Genomic DNA, 20,894 nt, shown 5'->3' with positions numbered 1-20,894 from the left:
ATTTTGCCATGCGGATGAATGCTGCTGCGGCGGGAGTCAAGAGCAGAGTCTAACACTGACCATCATGTGGGATAATAGCACATCTCTATAGGTAGCACATATTGACAGAACACCGGCTCAATGGAACCTTGGCACATTTTCTACAGAACTAAGAGGTGTAATAACTGCACAACATTGCCACCTTGAACAAGATGTCTAAAGAGGACAATTATTTCACCTTGCTTGGAATGTCTCTTGAGACATTGTGACAAATTTGTTTACTTTTACATTTCCTTGTGTGCTTCATTCATACTGGATTACAGGCATTTCCCATCAGATATTGTATGTAACCAGCATGTGATTTTATGTTTGTGTCCAGAAAACATGCTGAGATAGAGTCAAACCAATTAGCCTTCATCATATATATCAGTATCAGAGAGTACAGGACCACAGGGATGATGTATTTTTGTAGCTTAACCCAGATGTTCGCAAACTGATTCTCTCACCCAAAAGGCGATTTTTTTTTTAAAATAAATGTGATTTTGGATTATTGCAGAAAACTAGTTCTGACATAAAAATTGTTTTTAAAAAAACCTCCATAAATGAAGACCAATCTTATGATTTTCAAAGTGTAAATCATAGAGGTGCAAAAGATAAAATAAGGCTACAAACGAACTCTTCAACATCATCATAACTAGCTTCACGTTTCTTCTGTTCTCAGCATGATGACCATTTAGCAACTCCTGCATGCCAGAACAATCATTTAATCAAAAACTCACTCAAAAAACAAACAAACAAAAAAACACATGTACAGACACATGAATCTGTATAAGTTTAGTATAGAAAATGATTATCTAATTAGAGTATTGTGATCCAATTTGACATCTGTGCATTTAATTTTGTCAGCATCTGAGCAGGCGAATGTTCTGTACCCTCTGATCTTTGGCGCCCTCCTCAGGCAGGGCTGGGACCTAAAGTTAAGAACCAGCGGACAGACACTTTCAACACCAGTAGCTTTTAGGTGTTATGTCAGGAAAGTACGAAAAAATACACCAGGTAGCACCCAGTGAACCTCACGGTGCTGTCTGTGACACATCGGCCTGCTACCGGTTGTAAAGCCCCTCAAGAGCCTAATTATGATAAGTGATTTCAGGCTTTATAAATCTAATTTGATTAATCGATTATCCCTTAACTGCAAATTCAAATGTGTCATGTTTTGCAAAGCTAAGACAAAGTTTATGTGCAATTCAGTGAAATAATGGATCCCAACAAACCTGTAACGCGAACCTCATATCCAGCTGCACAGAGAGGAGACATTTTGTCAGTGGTTGTTTGTAAGGATCAATTAGGCAGGACATCACTTTGGAATGATTTTCTCCCCTCATATTAATATTGGCATTAAAAAAACAAGGAAAAAAAGACACACGCACAGACAATATTCCAATGTAATGTTAACATGTCATACTAACAAGCTGCTGCCACAACAGCAAAGCTTCACTTTTACAAACAGAGAAGAAACTATTATCGGTCTTTCTCAGTGTGGTGAGCCATGACTTGATGGTCATGCATAATTACTATAATCACTGTCAGTCACTGTCTTCTGTCCAGATATCTGATTGTCTGAACTTCTCACCACCCCAGTGTGTTAGTTTGATTTGTTTATCTCCATGGTTTGTGCTGGTTATATAAAAACCTCTGTGTCAGCCTAGGCTCCTGACATATCAACAACATGGCTAACAAACTTTAACGTGGGAACCTCCCGACAAGAAGGAGAGGCCATAAATTACATAGAGGCTTTGATTTCTCAGCTGTGCGCGAATGGAGAAACTACACTTACCACTAGAGGGAGACATATACTGTGTCATCTCTGTAAACAATGTCACCTATTCCACTACTCTATCAATACCACCACTTCTACTACTACTACTACTAATAATAAAATGATCCTTAAAGTGAAGAAAAAACATAGGTACAAATATTTTTTTAGTGAATATCTTCCATGACTGCATGGATTATGCAGTTAAATATCTATTGGAATGACATACAACAAATGTATGTGAAATAGCAAATGACTCCAGATGCATCATAAATGTTCAGCACAAATGAACATCAAGATAAATAAAACTGCTGTTGGTTTAAAAGACTAATACAACTGGTAGACATGTCCTTGTATACAGGAGGAAGTGGAAAGAATGACTTCATTGAACACTGATGTCACAAGGCGATGCCCTGTTACAGGTTTAAATATTTCTTTCATAAGATCATACACTTATGGACATTTATTCTGATGCATGGTTTAACTGATTAGCAAAAGTTTGTCCATCTCCACAGATTTGGGCATTGAAATCCATAGGGATCACTCTGTTACAGTCTGCAGGTTAACATTGAACAGTCCAAATATGAAAACTTAAAATGAAAAACAACCTTTTAAAAAAAAACTTGTTCAATGGGTCACTCCGGCATGAGGAGACAACAAACCAGTCCAGATGCCATGCCAGTGATAATAAAACACCTACAGGGGTGTTTTCAGTGAAAATACTTCATGTTAGTTTAGCTGATGCTAGCTGCTGGCGGCTAATGCAAAAACAAAACAAAACCTCCAAAAAACCCAACAACAACAACAACAAACTAACTCACAGACGATGATGAGGCACAATATGAGGCCTGTTTGACTTCAATAACTGTAGTACAAACATCAAGGGGTGGGGGGCAGCAAATGTGATAATGGGCTCTATTTATCTAGGAACTCCTTAAAATAATAATAATGGTGTCTGTTTTTCTTTTGGAACATAGGCCATTGATGAACAAATTACACCGCCCCCCTAACCCCATGATGGAATGTTAGCAAATAAAATTACTCAGTGTTCTGACAGAGAACACTTGGACACATTGTTATTACTGAGACTCAAAGTCTATCATTATAGTTCCATGGTGTGTTGTAGAACTGCAGCTGATGTGGTTCGCTAGAGGTTACTGGTTAATGTTAGTCCTCTGAGCAGGTCTCCATGCACACTACTCAGCTAACATGCCAACAGATGCACTCAACTGAATGTGGAAGCTGGTTGTGCTCATGCAAGCTAATTGGAGGCAACATCAAAGCAGAATTGTTTGTTTTTAGCTCAAGTCGAAGTGTTTTTGGATGACTGAGCGCACGGCTGGATAAAGAAGACGTGAATTATACCAAATGATGCACTCGGATGCATCAAGCAAAAAAAAAAGGCCTGAAGGTAAGATTTAATTGGGATGAAGTGTCCATTTAATGTCTCCACTGACCACTGTAGTCTCATTTAACAACTTATTCACATTTGCCATTTTTAGATGTGAGAAATTCTGCAGTGTAGTATTCCTGACGTATTCATCAGCTTCAATCAGCGAGTGTTAACCACAGGCCTTGTTTCAGGCACTGACATAAAAAAAAAAACATGAAAAACAAAAACCTTTGAGACAAGGGACTTCTCAAGTACAAACAGATGCCTAGAATTCACAACGATATTTCTCCTTGCTGTCTTGCTAAACACACTGCCTTCCAAATTAGCTCTATTGCGCATTTAGCACTGAACCAACATGTGCGGCTTAGTATTTTTTAACTTGTTTCAGTGCTGTTAGGGCACATTGCAATAAAGGTTTAGGACTTTTTAGGTTGTATGTGGACTTTTTTATTGTTATATACAGTAAATAGACCTACATATTACTGACTTGCTGTTTTAAAATTAGGGACTAAAGTTATTAATCTGCTTATTTTTTTATGTATAACCTAAAAGCATTTCAGGGCGTCCAATCTTATTTGTTAACAAATTACTTAACCACTCTATTGGTAGCCATTTTTATACGGGCTGAGCCCCCCCCCCCACCATCCTAGACTCGCCCCTGTGATAAAGGAGGAAATGAGGTAGTTCTTCATTTCGTATGTTGCCGGGGGTTTTGTTTTATGTTTTGTCCTGGGGGCTAACATTAGCTTCTATTTGGAACTCCTTAGAAGCACCGGATGTAGTTAGCCAATATTTGTTCACTATAGTAAAGACTCACCTGCACGGACAAACCCATGGCGCAAGCCCATGCCTGCCCTCGTGCCTGCCTTCACACACACACACAAACATACACACACACACACACACACACACACACACACACACACACACACACACATAACTCTGCTCCCTCCCATCTGAAGACTACATGCGGAAGTTTGAGTTCCGCTCCTCAGTTCAGTTGAATTCGAAGCAGAGCAGCGTCGGTCCTCTCCCCCTGAGCACCAGCAGCACCAGCAGCAGCAGCAGCAGCAGCAGCAGAGCCGGCTTCACACGGGAAGGTACGACCTGCAACCTGCATCATTTCTAACCCTGACACCGGGGAAGCTGCTGCCAGTGTGGCTTTTATTACGTTACTGCTTTTACACACCTTTATAGAGGGGAAATTAACTTTTGTCTCCCGAAATAGGAAACTGTTTAGACAGTGTGTTATCGATACTAACTTGTAGGCACTATTATTTTATAAACTTGACTCTTCTAAATAAGTTCATTTTTTAAAAGCAATATTGACATCATAAAGAACTTATTCGTCTCTTCTATTAACCTAAACAAAGGCTTTAATCAACTGTGTTGAGGTAAATTAGAGCTTGCCTACTGTTAGTGTGTCCTGTAAGTGAAGAAGAGCTTGGTACTTACTGTGTCATGGACTGAAGAGTTGGTGGGCCACAGGAAATATTTGACTATATAATATGTGATATAATATATATAAATATGGGTACAGTATGCTAGTTATAGTCCCATTTAATCATGCTAAGCTCATTTATGATTTAGGCTGAAACAGACTAATACACGCAGAGATATATCACTTAAGTTATTTAGAATTATTCAAATTAATATAGGAATTTTACCACGGACGTCGTTTAGAATGTATTATTCACAGGAGCACACTACACACGTGTAATCAGTGTGTGTACATAAACTGCCCCATAAAGGCAAGCTAGTACATGCTGTCCCACTGGGACTGAGTGAGACAAAGACATATCTACTGCCATATTTGTCATAGTCTGACGTGATTGGCAAGTGTTAAATGATCTGATATGTTTTGCTGTTGACAGCTAATATGTAATGAATGCGTCACACATTAATGCTCTAGCAAAGAACTGAGCAGTAAGAAAAAAATGTACTCGACTGTGTGAGTCAACATGTCCTGCAATGATGTCACCAGTCAACATTGTCTCCTGTGTGAAATGAGCATGACGTGTCAAAGTCTGAAAACACATACCAGACATGTTTGATTCCCCCTTGAGAAAAGTGGGTTACATTGTAGAGGACATCACGTTGCTTAAATCTCTAAAATTTGTTCCCAGTGTGCCACGGGTCTCATTTCCTGTGCAATCAACAACATTTCAATTAAATAAGACTTTTTGAATAGTCTCCACTTAAATACATCTACTACAGCAGGGACAGCTTTTGTGAGGCAGTTAACTTGGCCCACAGTCCCCATTTAAGTGCTGTGATGAAAAATTGCGATTTAATCTCTCCTCTTTTTTTTTTTAGGGGTGTGAAAGTGCTGAAATATTTAGTGCAATAAAGTGCCATTATGTCAGGAACTTGAAAGATAAGACCCAAGTGGAAAATAACCAGGATTGTACCAGTAGAGTGGCGTTGATGTGGGTGTTGCTGATAAAATGCAGAGCTGTGAACTCTTTTTTTTTTCTCTCTCTCTCTTGTTTGGGGGAAGGTGTGTCTGCTCGTGTCTATGCATGATATCATTAGAGATTGCAAAACAAGCAGTGACACGAGATGAGCACAATGTTTGTGTTCTCCATATTAGGAAATAAAATTCCAGTGATATGTCATATTCCTTCGTGACATTCAGTCTGACCCATAATCTGCAATTGCATTTTAATCACCTTTTAAAGTACCCTCACATGTCCCAGTTGGCTGTGAAATCCAATACTGATGGAATCTGATGTGAACAACTGACATGGTTAGCATTGTTTTTCAGCAGCTCTTTTTCCAGACAGTGGGAACATGTTCCCAGACCGTGACAGTATTATCAGTTCAGGCTCAGATGATTGTAAACAGAGCTTATCATGATGAGAAAAATGTTTTTCAGACATCACCGGCTTTCATGACTTTGTTTTTAATGCTGTTGAGTTTAGCTGCATTGGGTTGCAGCGGGTAACAATGAGACATGAGCGCTGCCGTGGCAGGGCATCGCATTCTCACGGTTTGTCACATACCCTCGGTGTGTGACATTTACGCACAGACGTCCTTTTGGAGGTGTGTATGAGAAGACACGGGCAAACTCCCAACTTTTTGAGTTGGGAATTGGTGCTGCGTCTGTAGGTGAATGCTATTACCCCTAGACGGCTCAGACCTGAGGTTTTGATGCTTTCACCACAAATATGTCAGGATTGTGTAGTTTTGTTTTATCACCCTCTGCTGGTACCTCACGTTCATACACGAATGCATTTGACGCCTATGTGAAGCAAAACACAACACTGACACCTATCTTCTAGTGACGTCTTGGCGTGTTGTAGAAATCGGGGTTGGACTGATAATCGACTTTAATCTGAAATAATATCTGATTATTTGATCTGATTTTCGGCATTTTAACAATTATCTTAATAGTTTCTTTTTAAAAAGATATTATTGCTGATAAAATAAATCTATTTAAAAATGCGCTACTTTGGCTGTTGTAGTCATGGTGAGTTCAGCTGCACGCTGGGTGCTGACAGCTCTTATCTGGTATTTCTAGCATCTGATCAAAATGCATTCCTGCTAATCTGCTTGGAAAAACTACAAATGTCATGTAGCAATCTGATGTTTGTTTATCAAGTATTGCGGTGTGAGGATTGCTGGTTACATGCGCACATAACACAAGAGATAAAGAGAGTCATGAGCTTGTAAAGACGCGCCAATCACAAATCAGACAAAGAGAAACAGATGTTTAAGAAGACAAAACATTTACGAAAAGCTAACTCTGCTGAACTGCTCAGTACGCTGTGAATCTGTAACGCAGTGACCCGCCCACGGCAGCGTCTGATTGGTTACATGTCATGAGTAACAGCACTGGAGGCTACTGAGCTGCAGACTCAGAGGAACACGTTTGCTGTGTGAAGCGGCAAGTTTGTTTAGCTGCAACATTGCAAATGTAACTTGATGTAGGGTTTTTTTTTTTTACATGTAATACTTACAACGGATGTAAGCTGAGCAGTATACTGGCTATCACTCTCTTTGATTACTAGTACTCCTTATTGGCCCTGAAAAAAAAACATCGTCCCGTGGAGGGAATGTGTGGTAATAAGCATTCAAGTCACTAACCTATTAAGTGTTCATGGATGTTAAATCTCAAATACAATTTTATGAGTTGAAATCGAGTAGTTTTCTTCTCTTGGTGACAATATAGGGACAATATATTGTGTCAGGCCTTGTAGTTTTCCTTGATCTCTTGGCTCACCTCAAGCCCAGGTCACCTTGAAGAGGGAGACAGCTGTCTTTAATTGGTTTGTGTCTTATTATAGTCTTGGACATCGTGCCCGTGTGTGTGTGTGTGTGTGTGTGTGTGTGTGTGTGTGTGTGTGTGTGTGTGTGTGTGTGTGTGTGTGTGTTGGTATGTTAGTCTGAATGTGAAAGTGTGCAGTAAAAATAGAAGGGCTACAAGCTCCGTGCTTCCCAGGTGTTCAGCTCCCCGCTGTTCCTTTCACACATGATTTGATTTCTTGTCCCCTACCTCTCTGCACTCTTGGCTTCTTGTTTATTGGCGCGTTGGTCAGGCTAGGCTAAGCTAGGCTAGGCTGGTCCCTAAAACTGACCAGGTGTTGCGCTACAGCAGGTGGTGCTCTGACCCTGAGGGACTTCAGTAATGGCGTTATGATTTACAATCTCAAAACTTCTCTGTGATGGCAGGGCATTATTATTCATAAAATGCTCACCAGAGAGGTATGTTTTCTTTGCACTGCCCAGCACAAAAATGTCTTGAGTATTTCTATATTTGTACTTATACCAGAATGTTCTTGTTCTTAGGCCAGAAATAAAAGCCAACATAAAAACGTCTGTCATCAAAAGACGGATAGCTATTGAAATCTATTCACTTCTCAGTTTCTGCGCTTGTTAGTCGTTCTCCTCAGGGAACTCTGATAACCACTAACAAGACCTGTGTCTGTTAAAATTAGACTCAGCTTAATTCTGCCTTTCTCCTTTTTTTTTTCTTCGTGTAATTGCAACGTACAGCATGTGTGGGATATATAATACTGGTGACTCTGTCTTTGATGTCACGTTTTCATGTCAACATACACCCTTCCTGTTGGGCAGGTCAAAGGTGACATAATTCCACAAGCGGTGATTCTTCTGAAAATGTGCATAGAGGCCCACAGTGGCAGATTCATTGCAGCCTCACTCTGGCAATAGAGAATAAAGAATATTATATGTGTGTGTGTGTGTGTGTGTGTGTGTGTGTGTGTGTGTGTAAAACCCCCCATTAATTTGCACAGTTTTATAAATAGGATTTGGTATTTTAACCTATGCAAAACATAATGTAGGATGTAGTTCATGATGTATACAAAAAATATAGGTCTGCCAGTTCCTGATTATTAAATGTTTCCCTTGTGTGTGTCATCTATAAGGACATGTTATATGATATACAGTTGTTTTCATTGCATTTGGCTGCATACACAATCATGTCAATGGTGACTCTATCCCTGAAACATGTTTTGGTGGATACAAATACGCTGTATCTCAGTCTGGGGTATGTCAGAGAATACTGTGTACAAGCAGCGGGTTCACAGAGAGGACACTGGGATGATGGGGTCAAAGTGTAGCCCCACACTAGCGGATCTCTTTCAACATAAACACATGATTATCAGGGCTTACATACTTCTGTCTTTCCTTTTTTTTAACTTCTGTAGATTATCGCAAGAGTCAACCATCATTTAGGCTTCTCTGATTTGCCAGAGAATGTATATCAACATTGCTTTTATGCTCAAGGAGCTAGTTTTTTTGTTTAAAATGCAAAAGTCAGAATGTGTCAGTGCTTTTATTGACACTTTGGTCAAATGATTGTGAAGTTGAGTTTTGAATCCACAACTGCTTCTGACTGGCTCGCCATCAGTGTTTGATTGTGTAGCAGTACACAATGTTGAGGTATACCACAGTATGATTTCTACAGTATAGGCTTCACTGTATTTGTGTTACACGTTCAATGCTGTTATCTTTGATGATAAAAACAGTTGTGTTACACAATGAAACTGGGATATTTCCTTCGCTGTTATGGCTCTATGGCTTGTATCACTGCAGCCTGAGCGGCAATCAGTGTATGATTGTGTGGTAAAGTGCTTCGAGTGGTCAGTAGGCTAAGAAAGCGCTACACAACTGCAACCCATTTAACATTTCTTTGTGTGGCAGTCCAGAATTCAAGTTACAATAAAACTTGTATTACGGCCTGGGATCTACTCCAAAGCTGTCAGCACAGAGCTACCAGCTGTAGAATGCTAATATTAGTAGACGGCTGTACATGAAATTAAATTCAAACAGGCCAGAAGACCGGCCCAACTGGTCTGGTGAGATGTTTCTGGATGATGAAAAGGAAATCGTGAATATTTTTGGGGGGGGTTTTAGATGTTCTCGTAAGGATTGATGGCATTGACTTAAAAGCAGTGACACGCCTTTAATCAATCACAGGAATGTCTTTGTTTTTGATTTGTGCTGTTAACTTTGCTCTGCCGTGAACGTAGCAATCTTTCCTAAATGCCAGCTATTTACTGAACACCATAATACTTAACTGCAAGCGCACCATTTTACATTTTTCTCTGCCCTCGCTTTTTGGTGGGTTTGTTGCATGTGGAGTGGGACAATATGCCTGGTAATGTGGGTGCATTTATTTAATATATTCCTCTGTCTCCAGGTCAATCATGAGCAGCAGTTACAGCGTCTCCCTGGCTGGCCCTGCTCCATGGGGCTTCAGACTACAAGGAGGGAAGGACTTTTGTCTTCCCCTCACCATCTCACGGGTGAGTGGAGAACACACAACACATGTGCCCCTTCCATGTTTTACCATTCATCTCCTGCGTGACGCTCTTTGCTGGTTTTAAACACCTTCAGACAAGCGGTTCATGGCCCCTGTCACTCAGCTATCCAACTGAGCCATAACCGCAGTGTTTGAAAACATTCATTTGAATTTCTCCCGCAGCCATTCAAGGCATATTTGGAGGATTAGGCTGATAACTGTTAACGGGTGCTGTCAGTATGACCATTCAGATGAGGTCTATTTGTTTAAGTCCTGGGTCCAAGGATACCGGGTCTGCAGTGGAAGCATCTAAACCTGTCTTTAACCTGCTCGCCTGACTGAAACTTTAGATTGCTGTAGTGTGTCTGTAATAACTATTTGGACCCTTTAGGCCACATAAATTCAGAGTGATGTTGGCTCTGGCTGACCAGGGTCCAGATGTATAAAAAGTCTAGATTTGTGACGGTTTTTTAAGGGCAGACACAAAAATATGCTTACATATGAGAAGCGCGGTCCTGTTTTATAAATCTCAGTCACTGAGTACTCTTTCACACATGGATGAGCCTCATGTTCACGCCCACAATCAGCCATAAATGGAGTTTGACACACCCCTGAAATCAGCTAATCTCCATTTGAACACAGTTGCTGTTCATTTATTCTTTAGGCACGGTAATAAAAAGGAAAGCAGAGGGGGGAAACAACAGTTTCCAAGTGTGAAATTGGAATGATGGTTGATGAAGTTGGAGGATAGATAAGTTTGTATGGCATCTCAGCAGTGGCACTACCAAAAAATTCAATGACGATTAGAATAATATTAATAAATTTGATTTATATAGCACCTGCCATAAAAAAATGTGCAACTCAAAGAAAAAAAGAAACCATTAAAAACATGTCAAGAGAACTTCAAAATCATGTTAAAAGAGTGTAAATGGTTGAATGGCTTCCTCTCTTGAATTGAAGGGGTCGTGTAATAGCACCTAAATGGCATTGGACATAGTGTAATGGTCACATTCTCACTCAGAGGTTAAAATAAATAGATATGCCTTTAAAATCAGACAGTAAAATTACATAATGGTATTATTACAGCTCATTTAAATTCCCGCTTTCATGTTATTTTCTGATAGCCTGCAGCCATTACTGTATTCCGTTAAGTACTGTGTGTACCAATTTCTTTGTAGAAAAACAATGTGTGCATGTTTTTGTTTAAAAACAGAATTTATACATCTGACTCCTGGTTCTGTTTAGCCTTGAGCTGTTAGAGGGGCTGCGTGGAAGACCCGGTGTTTGAAAAACAGGCCTATTTAGGAGAAAGATCCCACCGGAGTTACACTGATTATGCTCAGGGTGCAAGGGCACTCCCTGCACAACACCCTGATTGTTACACAAATTAAAGGAAGTGCAGTGCTGCTTACTATTTGTGTGCCAAGTCGTGGTCACTTCAAGCGTATCTGAAGTATCTCAGTTGCCTCTTATCAAATTGGACTGTAAAGAGGCAGCTTGACTTCCGTGTGGTCCGTCCTTTGACATTAACCCTGCATTAGTTATTGCAGCTTCCTGTTATGAAATCGTAATCTCAGTGTCATGACCAAGGTCAGTGCCTCTGTTTATTTGTTGCTGGCAAGATTGGTTACAGCTTTTAGATGTTTGGAGAGGAGAAGGGACTCTTCTTGTGTGGTAATATTAGTGTTCGAAGTACGAGTATGAGGCCAACATAGCCTCCCTGACTATTTTTACGTCCTGCCATGATAAACCTGGTATGCTGGACATGATGTTGTCACGGTGGCAGCCTCTCTAAGTAGAAACATTCTTGTCATCATATCTCAATAACAATACGTGACAAAACAAACCCCAACCACCTCAACACTTGATATACACATCTACAAACGATTAAGCTTTTCCAGAGCAAGTGAGTCAAATTCATATGTTTTTGAATGCATTTAACCTCACACCATTTATTTTTTTCAGTTGATATGGTGCAATATACACACGTCACTGTATAGAGGTGGAAATTAGAAGCAGATGGGAACATCACGCTTTGTATTTTATAGCGATGGGCCATGTCATGTTTTACCAGACGGTTGCAAACAGAATGAGTCAGGTGAGTTGAGAAAAACAAGCTCTACCGAAACTGGAAATCTAGTAAAAATGATGCGATGCGGAAGTTGTGAGAATTTTTTTTTCTGGCTGGTTTGCTGGAAGTCACCTCATTAACCATAAAAGAGTTGAATATCACAACCAGCATTTCGTAGAGTCATCAGCGGCCTGCACAGTACTCTCACAGCTTTTCAAGCCCCATCAAATTTTTGGTTAGTGTCATTCCTGCGACATACTTTCATCCCAGCGCATGACCGGTGAAAGGCTCAGATTTCCTCTTGTACTGATACCAGGAATAAGTCCTCCTTTTGTCTGCTCTTATCTGAAAACCACATGAGGCGAAGCTGTCACAGGAATTGCACGCTGGATATGTGCTCTTTGTGTAGAAGTAAACTATTTACACACATACATTTGTCTAAATCTGGGATCTGACTAGTCACCACTGGAGGTACAGAGAGAATATAAGCTTGTAGATCTGTCACTGACTCATTACAGGAGTTAACTATTCAGAGAGGAAGGGGAGAGAGAGAGCGTGTGTGTCTAAGGCACACACACACACACACACACACACACACACACACACACACACACACACACACACACACACATATACATATATATGTATGTGTGTGTGTGTGTGTGTGTGTGTGTGTGTATATATATATATATATATATATATATATATATATATATATATATATATATATATAAACATCTGCCAACAGTTTACTACTACTTCAGCTCCTTCATTCGATGAGTGGGGAGAAACCACAGGCCTGTGTCAAGGTTCATGAGAGACCTACAGTACGATGCTAAATGGACACAGTTTGCTGGGTAGAATAGGCTCCGGGTGTTGTAACATAAGAGCTTATTTATTTTCCTTACTGATGGTTTTTATTACCATGGAATTATGACGCAGTGACCCCTTACCATATGTTACTGAAGCTAAAATTACATATAGAACAGTATTTAAGGCAGTTTGCTTAAGTACAGCTACAGTCCTGAGGCCCTCTTTGTTATATTTGGCCTTGAGGTGGAGAAAATACCATTAATTATGTTTTTTATGCTTCAGCACGTTTGTCTGTCCACAAGTCCCATCCTTTAATGCAATACATCAGGAAAGCATAGAGAAATTTTCTTCACGACACAAACTTCCACTCGGAGGTCAAAGGTCAAGGTTACTGCCTCCTCCCAAAATGCAATATCTCAGGAATGCCCTCAGAAAATTGACTTACCGCACAACCAATGCTCCTTGCCGTAACTCTACCATTCACGCAATTCAATGTGACATCATAATTCTCAAAAAAAAAAAAGAAGAAGAAAAAAATCAATTTTCTGGCCGTATTCAATGACATCTCATCTCATCTTGAGGTTTTAGTGAAATTAAATTTCCTTAAAGTCTGCAACACATGTGAGTCTGGACAAACTGCTACTGGACGATTTGGCGGAGTCATACAACCGCAAGGCTGTAATTGCAGTTTGCTACAGTATGAATAATAATACTCACAATGAGTAATACTTGGATTCTGCTTGTATTGTGAACTACTTGTGTCTTTGGTAAACGTTTGAGATAAAACGTAAAACAATGCGGATGATAATTATTTCTGGCACCACCCAACATCCTGGATTATATGTATTCCGTTGTCGGTTCCTGTTCCCTCAGACTCTCCTTGTCCCAAGAATCTGGGTAGTTATTCCATTTATTGAGAGTCTTCCATTGGAGAATGTACCAACTAAAAATCCCAAAAATGTTTCCTTTACTTGACATTTGAAAATGTCATGATACTCGGAACAAAAAATAAATAACAGTAGGAAAAATAACTATGCTGCACATGGCAGTAATTTTTAGTGTGTATGTGTGTGTGTGTGTGTGTGTGTGTGTGTGTGTGTGTGTGTGTGTGTGTGTGTGTGTGTGTCTGTGTTTAATAATCACCCAAATTGAATGTCTGGTTACTGTAGGTCAGTCCAGGGTCAAAACAGCAAATATTCCCCGTTTTTTCCATCGACCCCTCACTTCCCCCCCTTGTCCTTTGTATCCGTTAGTTTGTTGTTGTAGTGGCATGTGATACTTTGAGTGAACATTATACAAACTACTGTGATTTCTAGCAAGACTGCATCTCCAGATGTGTTCCTCTTTAAGTAGCGCTGTCATGTTTTGATATTACGGCGTTAACGCCACTCTAAAAGACGAGAAATTTGACAATTTGTGTGTGAGTACACGAGTGAACCCACATCAACTCAGTATCCAGTAAAAACAGACAACCGCATGTAAAGAAGCGAGTTAGAACATTGTACTTTTTATGTGTAATGATGTTCATTGTATGTTTTTGTAGTTTTAATTTAGTTAAAATCCTTGTGTACTTTGATCTGACTATAAGCATACCAGACATTCCTCTTTAAAGACATATGCTTAAGCTGTTATAAGGCTTTAAATGTGGGGCAAGACAAACTTTAAGGGATGACAAAAGCCACGGATTCATTTCTTTCCATACAAGCGGTATTGTGAACATTGGTAGAGAAGTGACATCATTTGCACTTTTTGATGCATACGTTAATATAGGCCATGTAAGACAAAACCTCACTGATCTCACAAAGCGTCAAAGTGTTTTTGACAGCTTGTCATGCAACATTTACTACTAATGCACCCAATTTTCCAACGTATCGTGAAAAGAAACGACTACTACCATGACAGAAAAACCTACTTATTTTTCTAAAAAAGATGTTTTTAGCTTGAGGAGCTTAAAAGGCAGGACACTTTGGTAAGACACAGCGCCTTAATGTTTGGCTCAGCTCAGGTCCAGAAAAAAAAAAAAAAAATCAAGCTGTGAAAATCTCCCCTGGCATTTGAGGAAACCATTTAGACAGATATCTTGTGGTCTTTGTTAGCGCTGCCAAGGAGCGTGTCTGTATTTTTATGTCTGTGTTGAAATCTATGAAGGATTTTTACATGGAAAGGGAAAATTGAATAGAAACTAGTTGAATCCATGATCTATTTGGGTGCTAGATGTTCATATGGACCTTGCATTGCAATGAATATATGAATGTAATGTTCTATATGATTTTATGCAGATTCTTTATATGTTCAGGTTACATATGGGTTTTGTTGAAGACATGTTATCTGCAGTATGTGTTTGATCCCAGTCAGATCTGTCTGCTGTCCAGACTTCAAGATTGAGGGCATCTGCTTTCAATCTCACTAATGCTGTATGGCAGCACTATAAAGGATAAAGGAGCTGTCTAGTGTTTCTCTCTCACAGGCTCTATTTGGACGGGACACCCAAATAGGGCTGTAGAGATACACTAATCTTGTGATACGATACGATACACGATATTCAGCTCACGATACAATTCGATACACTGACATCCATTTATGAAAGATTTTAAAGGGACAAAGTGATTTTGGTGACATCTTGTGAGTGTTCCATTGACTTGGATTGAATTCATTGAACTGAAAGCATCAGTTACACAACATATGGCTCTGATTGGCAGCTTGCAAATGCTGGACAAAATGAATCAAAGATGTGGTGAGAAAATTAGTTTCATTTATTGAAACTGAGTGCAAATTGTAGCTTGCAGGCTTTTGAAAAGTAAAGTGAACAATGGAGAGTTTAAGTGCAGCAAGTGGCCTTCTTTGGCAGCTTTTTTAGCTTGATACTGAACATATGAGGTAGCCACGAGCCAGTCTAGCTACCAGGTTAACTAAAAATAAACCATGGCAGCCAACAATTCAATTAGCGGGTGACTATAGCATAGCGGGGCTCCATTGCATTCACCGTGCGCCTAAAGCCGGTGTTTTCCACCACCGAATAAGGTCTCAAATCCTGACAAATAAAGTAGGCAATGGACTCCATAATTTCCTGCGACCTCGGTGAAGAAGATGGGAGCTTGTGGCAACCACCGCCGTCACTGTCCGGCATGGTTTGTTTCGGGTCACGCCGCAGCTTCTTGGGCTTGGTCTCAGTTACCACTACCTTGTCTGGGTGATGACGTTTTAGGTGGGCTCGCAGGTTGGTGGTATTTCCAGAGTACTTAACGTTTATGTGACACATGTGACGCCCATAAATAGACATCTATCAGCGGTTATTTAGACGTCTATGTTGAGGTAGGACATGTTATGTCTATATCTTCCGTGACACGTCCTCACTAGGTCCAGCATGCGGCTGCTAGTCTTTTAACTGGAACGCGTAAGAGGGAGCTCATCACTTCCATTCTGGCTTCACTCCACTGGTTGCTCATGCATTTTAGAGTTCATTTTAAGATTCTTTTATTTGTTTTTAAATCCTTAAATGCTCTGACCCCACCTTACCTCTCTGAGCTGCTTCACCCCTACGCTCTGCCCGGTGCCTCAGGTCAGCTGACCAGCTGCCCCTGGAGGTACCAAGGTCTAAGCGGAAGCTCAGAGGAGTCAGAGCTTTTTCTGTTGCTGCCCCCACTTTGTAGAATGACATACCTCTCCAAATTAGACAAGCTCCCTCACTGTCAATTTTTAAAACTCGTCTTAAAACCCACTTTTATTCCTTGGCTTTTGACCCAGCATGAGACTGCATTTGTAGACGTCTATAAATAGATGTCTATTGGACGTCCATAAATAGACGTCTATTGGACGTCCATAAACAGACGTATATTAGCGGTTATTTAAACATGTATGTTGAGGTAGGACATGTTTCGTATATGACTGCTTCTGTACTGTGATTTTCAGTTTGTTGTAGTTACCACTGGTAGCCCACCAGGGGTCAGTGTTGAGTTTGTCTTTTGCTTTGATGAGCGAAGAATAAAAGACGGACTCTGTTCTCCAGAGAGCTCCAGTGGGAGTGATTAGTATGATTCTTGTCAGACAAGAATTTTCCATCTCCACTGCAGGAGAATAGAGCCTTCCAGCAGGTTATGGACCCAGGCTACGACGAATAAGAGAGTTTGCAAGGAGTACCTGTGTAATGCAAGCGGGAACTGCGGCAGTTACCACAACAAGCTAAAGTAGCAATCTAACATCGGTGAACCGAGAAAACGGCCCGCTACATGGAGCTACTGAGATGGAGAACGTAAGGAAGAGCGAGTGGCCCACATTCAATGGACAGGCAGATGAAGAATAACAAATACTCGATATAAAGAGTTCTTTAAATTATGATTATAAATAATTGTCTACGAATAGACGTCCATTGGACGTCCATAAATCGACGTATATTAGCGGTTATTTAAACATGTATGTAGGACATGTTTTGTGTATGACTCTGCTTCTGTACTGCGATTTACAGTTTGTTGTAGTTACCACTGGTAGCCCACCAGGGGTCAGTGTCAAGTTTGTCTTTCGCTTTGACGAGCGAAGAATAAAAGACGGATGTTGTTCCAGAGAGCTCGAGTGGGAGTGATTAGTACGATTCATGTCAGAGGAGAGTTATCTGTCTCCACTGCAGGAAAATAGAGCCTGCCAACAGGTTTTGGGGCCAGACTACGATGGATAAGAGAGTTTGCAAAGGAGTACATGAGAAAACGTTTGAAGACTCTACTGTTCTTGAGATATTTTGTTCACAACAATGGGACAAATATGCGGGCGGTGACCTTGGTTTTTGACCATCAAAGTCTTTTTTCAGGTCATCCTTGAGGCATAGAAATACCTGGTTGACATAAATCCTTCCACCTGTCAAAGTCATATGCAAACTATGGTTGAATAAAAACGTGAGAGCAGTGTTGAGATTACTGACGGCCAACCATAAACAGATCACACGTCAGAACAGCATCAGTGATGTCCAGTATGTGAAGTGTATGGGAGGACTGCGAGGTACCGCAGCAACACAATGAACCTTGTAAAGCATCCGAGACCTACTCACAATTCAGAATATGATGAGATGGAGCAATGGCTGCTTGAAGAAGAGAAGAAAGGTGCTGAGGGCGAGACAGACGTCAGTCACTGAGTTCTTTGGCACTGGAAGTGGGAAGCTTTGTTCTGGACCGTGGGAGCGTGATTCATGTCTGTCAAGGCTTCTTTTGTGTGTTGATGTTGGAACAACAGGAGTTAACTCCATTCTTAAATATGTGGATTGCTGTTTTCTTTATCCCCAAAAAGTCAGCAAGAAACTAATGTTAGATGTGATTAGTAATCAGTATAGCCTATTTTCTCCATATTTTTGCGCATATTTTAGTTGCGTCTCACTTTTGTATTGTTATCATGGTATCTGTTCAGTGTAGAAATCATCACTTACGGATGGAAATCAATAACTGGAAGCTGATCAGTTCTTTTTGTCAGTGCCGGCATATGTTTTTCCACTCTTTGCAGGACAATGATGTCATTTGTCAACGCCTTGGAAAGTGAGAAGATGAGCATGTCCAAATGTTACAGGCAGACATGCATACCTTTTATCTACAGTGTTTCTGTACAGTGGCAGTAAAACAGTAAAAAGCACAAGTATATATAAAAATCTTATCAATCCCTAATCATCCCTGTCCAAGTATATGAAGACGTGCCCATGTGGAGTAGATAAAATAACCCGTCTTTACTGATTGGGTGGTAACAGCTCATCACAGTGTCAAAGTTTCCCTGAGCAAGATGCGAGCCCCTTCCTGCTTCTGATGATGAGTAGGTTGGTACCAACATGGCAAAGCTCTAGGAGTGCCTTAACAGTAGAAAAGCGCCATATAAATACAGTCCAATTACTTCTCGTGCTGTTCTTGGTGAGATCGAGTAGCATAAAACACATTGTTCCATGAACAAGAACAATCCTGTAGGTGAATTTTAACAACCATCGTGCCAGAAGAGCCCATGTCAAATACCTGAATGAAGCAAGGATTGAGGTAGGAACCAGCACTTGTCTCAAGCCTTTGAGTCTTTTCATTTCATCTGCCTCAGCAGGGTGAGTCGCCCGGCACTGTTTCTGACCTGACTAAAGCACATTCACTATTCACTGCAGTGTTGGTACCGCTTTGTGTTGTTTTGTTTGCGTTGTCATAGCAATTTGACTAAGAGCGCCTATGAAGATCTGCTTAGCATCTCGTGTTTTCCAGCAGCCTGATTGATGTAGTAAGAGACTGGGGTCAAACCATGACAACCATGAGTTTACCTCCTGTCAAGTGCCTCTAATTGGGATGTTTGGCTTGCAGCTCTTAGTCCCCCCGCCCTCCCATATTGCTGTACTCCACATCTCTCTTCTGTACTTTTTTTTTTAGGAAGTTTGTACAAGTAGTTGCAGGTGTGCAACAGTAAAAGACTTTTCACAATGCAATCTCCAGCTTCTGCTTGTGCTCTCGGAGCAGGTTGCTGGGTGCTGTTCTATCACATGTTCTCTTGACGGATAAATTCTTGAGTAAACACTTTCTTTTAGCTGTATGGGTGGAGGGCATGCGGGGTCGCCACCTAAAAAGGAAACAAACATTTTCATCTCTCAGGTATTTTTGAATTTATTGTATCCAAAATATTGGTCTCATAAAACCCCTTTAGTCAGATGTTTGTGAGCCAGTCTGTCTTAGGCAACGGCAGTGAGTCAACCTGCTAGCTTTGTGTGTTTTTGATGACATAACATCAGACTGAAGCCCTTTCCTTATATGGGCCTCTATCTTTGTCTACTCCACACAGACATGACATGCATCTCAAAGGCCTTCAGCTTTCACCACAAAACACTTCCTGACATGACTTCTCAAATGTGAAATGACCACAACCCCTCTTTCTTACTCTATACTTTCACTAAAGGCAGGAAGTGACACACTCGCCAGTGGTGGAAGAGGATTATTATCCCAAATAATGAGGTGTTGTATTACATGTGTTGACTTAAAGGATGTACAGTTAATAGAAGCTTCATTTTCCCATAAAGAGGATTGTGTGAAATGTAGACTGTGTGGTGTGAATCAGGGGTTTAAAAATAATTCGTGGATCATTTTAGTAAAGAATTCCAGCGTACAGATTTTTGGCTACAGTTTATTCCACTTTAGCTGGAGAGACACTTCCTGTCATAAATCTAGTTGTATCATGCATCTAAAATAGGATTTTTTTCAAGCCATTTTTTAAAATTAATCATTTATTTTCCTTCATTTATTGCCTTATATAGTTTATTGCTGTGTAACATTTAAAACAATCTGTCAGTAGAATAAATTTAGAATTAGAATACAATTTTTGTTCTTTTATGACTGCGTTTGATTACAACAGATGGATTGAAGACACATGGAAGCAATAGAATGTTAATTTGTCCAGCCATTCTCTCTCTCTCTCTCTCGCTCTCTCTCTCTCTCTCTCTCTCTCTCTCTCTCTCTACCTCTCTCTCTACCTCTCTACCTCTGGTTACAAAATCCCCCTGAATATTTTCATTTCTTTACAAATACCGGTACACAAAAACTCTGTGCTTCTTCCACAAATTCATTTGTAATGAAATGAATTAGCTACTAATTTCCAAACACTATAAAATCAACAAGAAGGGCCTCAGATATTGTTCAATACGCCGTGTTCAAGCTGCATTTGCAGGAGCCGAGGCCGTAGATGCGTAGTGTGGAACAACCAGTCATTATCACTGACTCCGCAGCAGTAAAGTCAGCCGTGCGTAGAGGACCACAGCAGCTCAGCAGCCACACCATTATGTGGCTGGAATCCCATTCATCTTAGCGAGGCACATCAATCATCTTCTCATCTTTTAACTGTCTAAAACAACCTTGTTTTCATTTAAACGCTGTTTTGATTACTTTTTCTTTTCTTTTTGACCTCAGCCAGTTTTAAGATAAATTCTGCTTTACAAATTAAGCGCAAAAATTAAATGATCAATGGTAGGTTGTATTTACTGTTGTAAAACCGTGTTGTTAAAGCTCCCTTGAGAAAGTTGCGCAGCCAAGGTTGCGGTTCATGTCTTATCTGCTCTCTGTCACGAGGG

The 20,894-nt window shown here is 40.4% G+C and overlaps 1 protein-coding gene across 2 annotated transcripts in view; it reads left to right on the top strand.

The window, feature by feature from the left end:
- Window positions 1-4,136: 4,136 nt before the first annotated feature.
- Window positions 4,137-20,894, top strand: part of pdlim5b (PDZ and LIM domain 5b) — a 44,660-nt gene continuing 27,902 nt past the window's right edge. Inside the window, exons 1-2 of one of the 2 annotated variants that reach the window (XM_086186671.1) lie at window positions 4,137-4,288; window positions 9,856-9,961. In XM_086186671.1, coding sequence (XP_086042797.1) covers window positions 9,863-9,961 — 99 coding nt within the window. In that variant the 5' untranslated portion in view covers window positions 4,137-4,288; window positions 9,856-9,862. The remainder of the gene's footprint in view (window positions 4,289-9,855; window positions 9,962-20,894) is intronic. The other variant, XM_086186670.1, reaches the window with a different exon arrangement.

The sequence above is a fragment of the Aulostomus chinensis genome, chromosome 19 (assembly GCF_037954235.1).
Source record: "Aulostomus chinensis isolate RoL2024-O1b breed Wild chromosome 19, RoL_Achi_v1.0, whole genome shotgun sequence".
NCBI classification, from domain to species: domain Eukaryota; kingdom Metazoa; phylum Chordata; class Actinopteri; order Syngnathiformes; family Aulostomidae; genus Aulostomus; species Aulostomus chinensis.
Note: the sequence above shows the minus strand (reverse complement) of the source record. Positions and strands in the feature narration are given on the sequence as shown.